This window comes from Homalodisca vitripennis, chromosome 4, assembly GCF_021130785.1.
Source record: "Homalodisca vitripennis isolate AUS2020 chromosome 4, UT_GWSS_2.1, whole genome shotgun sequence".
NCBI classification, from domain to species: domain Eukaryota; kingdom Metazoa; phylum Arthropoda; class Insecta; order Hemiptera; family Cicadellidae; genus Homalodisca; species Homalodisca vitripennis.
The window spans coordinates 135,438,222-135,445,000 of record NC_060210.1 but is presented as its reverse complement, the minus strand read 5'-3'; the positions used below and the strand labels follow the sequence as shown (position 1 = coordinate 135,445,000).

General features: G+C 32.4%; 1 protein-coding gene across 1 annotated transcript in view; it reads left to right on the top strand.

Annotated features, from left to right (window-relative positions):
* LOC124360235 overlaps positions 1-1,968 on the top strand; it is an 8,010-nt gene extending 6,042 nt beyond the window's left edge. The window contains exon 2 of the mRNA XM_046813667.1: positions 735-1,968. Within this exon, the coding sequence (XP_046669623.1) occupies positions 735-1,529 (795 nt within the window). The 3' untranslated portion in view covers positions 1,530-1,968. The remainder of the gene's footprint in view (positions 1-734) is intronic.
* Positions 1,969-6,779: the final 4,811 nt, after the last annotated feature.

Below are 6,779 nucleotides of genomic sequence, written 5' to 3'. Positions count from 1 at the left end.
CAACTTAATTCTGACATTTAATTTTTATGTTTCTTCCTTCTAAGGTCTGTCTGGTTGTCATACTAAAATATAAAAGAAAATGAAGTTAATCCAAAAATTGCTTAGAATTAATGTTTGTTCTTTTAAATTTATCCGGCTTGTCAATATTTGTTTAGTTGAAGGTAACAGGTTTTCTCACATTTACTATTATTGAGTGATAAAAAAAAAATCACTAGAACTTTTTGTTTTGAGATCCGCAATCTGTTCTCTTCTCCAGGTAGATTTATTACATTAAAATGTTCCTTAATAACTGACATTGATTTTTAGATTTCAGACACATTAGATTCAGTCACGCACTTTTTTATTGTAGTCTAGACAGTATTTGTAAAAATTACAGCATCCTCATTACTTTTATTCCTAGTGTAGTGCATTACAGTGCATCAAAAGTTAATCACAGCTCAATAGCTTCTCTGACATATGAATCTCTCTATTTCTACCCTGTAGACAATGTGTAATGAAGCATATCCCACATGGTGTATTCCTTTATTTGTATTTTGCAGTTGTTCCTTGAAAAAAATCTACAATGATACTTATATTGGGATTTCAAGTGTCTTGCTTTTAACAGGTTTTAGAAATAACCAAGGTTATTTAAAACCTTTACTTTTTTCGATAACAATTAGTTTTGTATTTATTAGATTTATCAATAAGAACTTTTCTAACGGCTTTAAAATTTATCAGTGTATGATTTTTTTCAGAATCTGTTGGAGCTTTTATCAAAAGAGGAAATGGAACCAATTGAGAATGTGCCTTTGTACAAGAAACTATTGATAGTGTTGTGGTTGATGGGAAATTCAGGTTCCTACAGTAGTGCTGCTAAAATGTTTGATTTGGCTGAAGAGGATGTGGCAAACTGTTTTTTTGATGTGTGTGCCACTTTGTACAACAAATGTGATAGCATCATCAGATGGCCTACCCCTGAAGAAAGTAATGAAATTGCTTCTAGAATCGAGAATACTTTCGGTTTTCCTGAGGTTGTTGGTGTTTTAGGTTGCAGTTACTTTTCAATTTCAATTCCAAAAGAAGCAATGTCGAGACGAGAACATTTTAATGCTAAAACTAGAACTTATTGTATATCATTACAGATAGTTTGTGATGATAAACTTCTTATAAGAGACGTTTTCCCTGGGTTGCCTGGCAGCAAACCTATGGCTCAAGTATTGAGGGACAGTCCACTCTGTGAGCAGCTGGTGTCTAAGGTCGAGCCACGACTGGTGGAGTCACATAGGCACATACTGGCTCGCAAGGAATATCCTCAGCTCACCTCCATGCTCACTCCATACATCAGCAAGCAAGGCTGCTCTCTTTCTACAGAAGAGGAAGAGTTCAACAGACTCCATGAAGGTGTTTGTGTGCTTGTAGACAAAACATTGCAAATGCTTCGAGACCGGTTTCTTATACTAAAACTACTTGACCCAGAAATTGCAACTATGGTCTTAGTTTCAGCGTGTGTTCTCCATAATATTTGTATAGAAAACGATGATATGTTTTGACAAGTAAGTAGAGATATGGCAATAATACACTTTGAAATTAAATGCATCAAAACTCCATTAAATTTTCATTTGACATTTTTCTAATTAAATGTGTAAAATAAATAATTTTAAGTTAATTGACTTTCTAAATCCCTGCATACGTTTTTTTCCAAAATGACAACTGTATAACATATATATTGGCTATGTCAACAATTTTAATTAACCTTTAAAAAGGTGCAAATGAGGTGAAATTAAATAGGAAAATAAGTTTATAGACTCAGTAAAATTGTAATGTCAATCACTACAGTATGTATAAGAACAACTTGAAAATTTGTGGAAAAATTTAATGTAGGCATTGAAAACTTGAATATTAATTTATGTATTTTAATTGTTAAATGGAGTTGAAAACCGAATGTAACTACTTAGACCTTTTAGGAGCAAAGTAAAGTTACATGCCATATTTTAGTGTTCCCTCATTTTCCATTATGCTGAATAATGTATACTTATAAATCATGCATTTTGTAAGTTGATGAGAATATATTTTTCCCCTAAATTATACAAAAATGTTAACAACACAATGTTTTACATACTGCAAAGTTAAAGGCATACCAGACTAGGTCAGTGTGGGAGGCTTCACAATCATCCCACTGCAGGCAACATTCTGGCCCAAAGTGACTCCCAATGAACCAATGTTTTATCATTTTCACAATGTAGAGGTTGAGTTTCACACCAGTTGTTCAAACTTGTTCAAAAGTTATCATGTGTAGTTGATGGACTCCACACACACAAAGCCAGAAACCTTTAGTCATTAGCTGGAGGGAAAACTCTACTGAGCGTTCAGCCAATTATACTTTGTAATGGCTCATTTTAAATATATGAATATGTTTTAAGGGAACAAACTTAGATTTTGCAATCAATACATTTATTGTTAAATTTCCTTGTAGATCTAAAAAATGCAAAGTGAATTCACTTGTATCTAAAAAACTATGTGAATGAACAAGAACCACATTATTTAGTAGCAAACATCTGTTCAGTGATAGCAGATATTCCCTCTGTTTCAAAAGCATTATCTGAAGCATTTGCAAATAAACAATATACAAAATATGTATATTGTGAAAAGTAATAAATTGCATATTATAGCACTCTTTTCCAGTTCTGAGTTATGTTCCAAGTCCCAAGACACAAGTTTGTTGCGTAGTTAGAATAGAATGTTTGGACTAACATACATGAAATCCATTTTCTAAGCATCCCAGTTTTCATCAGTAAACCCAGTCAACTTAATACAGTAAAAAACCATTTAGCAGTGACATTGAAGTTTAAACTGGAATGTCCAAGCTTTCTAACCAATCCAACTCCTTCACTTGTGTTGATATGTTATGGGAAAGTGTCATGTGATTAACCTTCGCAATATATCCTGTTTACTAATTTTGTATCCTCTGTTTTGCTAGTTGCCAACATGGCTACCTATAAGATCAATGTAACCAGAGTCACTTTTTGACAGACAGAAATTGAGACTCCCAATGGACTGATATGTCCCAATACTATTGTAGAGATGTAGAGATATTTGAGGTAGAGTTTCAACTCTCTGGATGAACCCGTTCAACATGTATGCTATATACAAATAGACAAATTGGATTTCGTCATCAGCAACTGGTAGGAGAGATTTTGCTAAACGTTCACCCAATAATTCAATGAATTTCAATTAAATTAATTTATAATAAGCTCGAGTTTTTTTAAACTTATACTTCTAATTTTGGCTTTACCAAAAAAAAAGACTTTGTATCCAAATAAGGATTGTGTGGTAGAACTTTGTGTATAATAGTTTCGGTGCGACAATTTGTTAATAGCATTATTGTGCTATATCATTTGTTTCTTCTGTTGCATTTTATTAGTGTGATATCACCAACTGAATCTTATAGTATCCATCTCATTTTTATGAATTTACTTTAATTATTGGATCAATGGCGTAATTCTTTGATGAATTAAATTTAATTATTTGATTTTTTTTATTAGTCTGTAAGCAACCAGAATATTTTAAGTGGCAATAGATTTTAAATTGGACGACATATCATCTCATAAAATGTTATGTAATCAAAGCTTCTAACAACTAATGAAAGTAATTTAGGAAAGATTTATAATTGGAAATACAATGAATCTACAGAAACAGGGATCCATATTGTTTTTGTTTTCATTTTTTGCAAAATATGTTTTGCAGACTACTACAACATTTTTCTTATAGAACTCAAAACTAAATAAAAACAACACAAACATGAAGATTTTTTTGAACAAGTTATGTTTTACAAAACTCATCCTTAACCTCCTTACAAGTATGACAAAGATAATGAATTATGGTTGTACATGTATGACTAAGAAACCAATTACAAACTCATCATTGAAAGCTTCCAAAATCATCATGTCATAGAAGTATTGTAATAAATTAGAAGCAAAAATATTCAGTGATTTTATATTGTAATAGAGTAGTTCACCATCACCACAGGTGGTAAAAAGTCATACTTAGGTTTATTGCATGGACCATGATATAAGGCTAACCAATGATGTCAATTTAATACATCTCGGTGTGGATATTATTTTGAAGGCCATATCTTGAGTTGTTAGCAATTAGAGTGAGCTCAATGGGTGGATTCTTTGACTTTTGCAGCAAATCTTCTGTTGTTTGATGAGTTGAAGTGGAGTCAGACAAATATTGATCGGTTAAGTAGGCGGCATCAACACAGGAGCTCACCTTTAATCTTTTTGTCTCTTGTCCAGTCCAGCAATATTAAGAATACCAAGAGTGGTTACATTTTCCCCCTACCTTTGGAGAAGATGTGCAGATAATAAAAACTTCTTTAAAATTTCCAAAAACTTGAAAATCGTGCTCTGTTTGTGCTTTGGTATTGCGATGGTTTCAGTTACTGAAGAACATGCATACAGCCTTAGAACATTCAAATATAACAGGCACTTCGTAAAATGTTCAGCTTTCTGAAACAGGTATGAATTTCCAGTCATATGACCTGCCTACACATGCACATAAAAGTCAATTATATTAATATACTAACTTGTAATGGTCCTGTTTTTTTTTTAATTTTTGGTCATCAAAATAATTGGAATTCCTTTAGAACAAGTCTTAAGGGATGGGGACAATTTAAGTTATGAAATATTCAAGTTAAGAAAGTTTGAGTTACAGAGGATGGGTATCGCAAACTTTAAGTTATAGAAGGAATTAAGCTTACTGAACTTGCCTAGATTGTGTTGTAGCTTGCGTAATTATTCATTTAACAGAATATAATATACATATATACAATATATGTATGTATTATATATCATAGTACACACAGAACGGACTCAGAAAAACAAAATCTATTGTACAGTAAAATGCACAGTAGGATGCATCAAATTTACAAACACGGATGATAGCAAATCACAAAATGTGGTTCAGAGCACTGCAGGAGAATTGGTTATCACAGCAACCTGTCTTTTTCTAAATCTTTCATAAGCCTTCTCTAAATTGGAGTGATTTACCAACAGAAAATGATGAAATACATATACCTCATCTATTAAAGCATTCCCATTGTACATCTCATGAGTATATGATATGTGGTACATTGTCATAGTTTATTATCAAATTCAATCTCATTAAATTGCTTGAATCAGGGATGGTGTATTAGAAAGTATTAGTTATCTATTTAGTTATCTATATTATTGTGTGTACAACTGTACTTAACAGAATGTTCCTAAAAAATGCACTAACATTTCATGAATATATCAAGTACTTTTCTGATTTCACTGTTGTAATTTGAATGCAGTTGAATACATGTTTGTATAGAACGATGGTTTAGTACTTCTCAACACAGTTTGCGAGCCTATTACAAGTTCAGCCCTTAATAAGAACTAAAATTAAGTATAACAAAAGTTAAATTAGTGATAAAACGCATGAGAATTCTTTAAGCTTGTTTTTAAACACAGGTGTAGTGTGATTTATTTTTATTTTAACTGCTTTGTAGTGTATCTTGTTTTGTATAGCTCATCTGCTTTGAACTGTGATTATTCATTTGTGCTTTCTCTATATGGTACTGTGTTTAGGTATTTTAGGTTAATTTGTATGTGTTGTGTTGAATGTTGTACGCTCTTTGTTTGAAAAAATTTGAAAATTTAAATAAAATATAGTTATTAAAATCAATATCAGTATTGAAGAGGATAAGGTCCTCTTCTGAAGACAAAAACTTCTACTATGAACATCACAGAATGTTCAGAATCTGTTTTGACTTAAATACAAAACTGTAAGAAAGACACTGTGAAACAAGATCATTCAGTATTTAAGTTAATGTACCAATACTGCAATTCCACTCTGATTATTGTAGATGTCAAAACATTCATTATCTATACATACGGTCTTATTCACAGACAAGGGACATTGGATTACAGCCATCCAGGGACCTTTTTTTGTTATTTACACACTTTACTATGCATCTTCAATGAAGGAGTAATATTCATAAAGGTGGCTCTTTACAGATAAAAATTATTGTTTCTGTACACAATCATGCTAGATGTATAATATTTATTTATCACAATATTGCATTCAAGTCATAGCAATTGACATATTTCGTATAGTTAAAAATTAAAAGATTATATTACAGATTTCCTTATGGTTAAACCATAAAGTAGTACTCTTATCAGAAGCCAAATTCCTCACAAACAAGAGTATATAATTTGATAACTTGTTACAATTTGATGAAAACATTGACATAGTGTTTTGTGACTCATTACAAACATGTAATAGTTTTAAATGTATTTTTATTATCTCTCAAATTGTACCAATTTAATCACTTTAGTTTTTTCTACTGTGAAATGTTACCACCTATATTTATTATCATATAAAATATTACAAGCTATACAAGATTCTACGATGCCGGATGGAACAGAGGTGGCTGGCAGCGGCAAGGTTTGCAAGTGACTGACGGATGCTGGAGTGAAGGTTTGCTGGATCCCGAGGGATAGAGACCAGCTCCAGAGTAGATCCATGGGTAGCCTCGTCCTGATGTCATCACAGAGGTAGTAGAGTACGCAGAGAAATCTTGTCCACAAACCACAATCCCTGTGATCATCGTCATCAACACCTGGTTCATCGAATGTTAATTAACAAACAAGTACATGTAAGGTTTGCAAGTGACTGACGAGTGCTGGAGTGAAGGTTTGCTGGATCCCGAGGGATAGAGACCAGCTCCAGAGTAGATCCATGAGTAGCCTCCTCCTGATGTCATCACAGAGGTA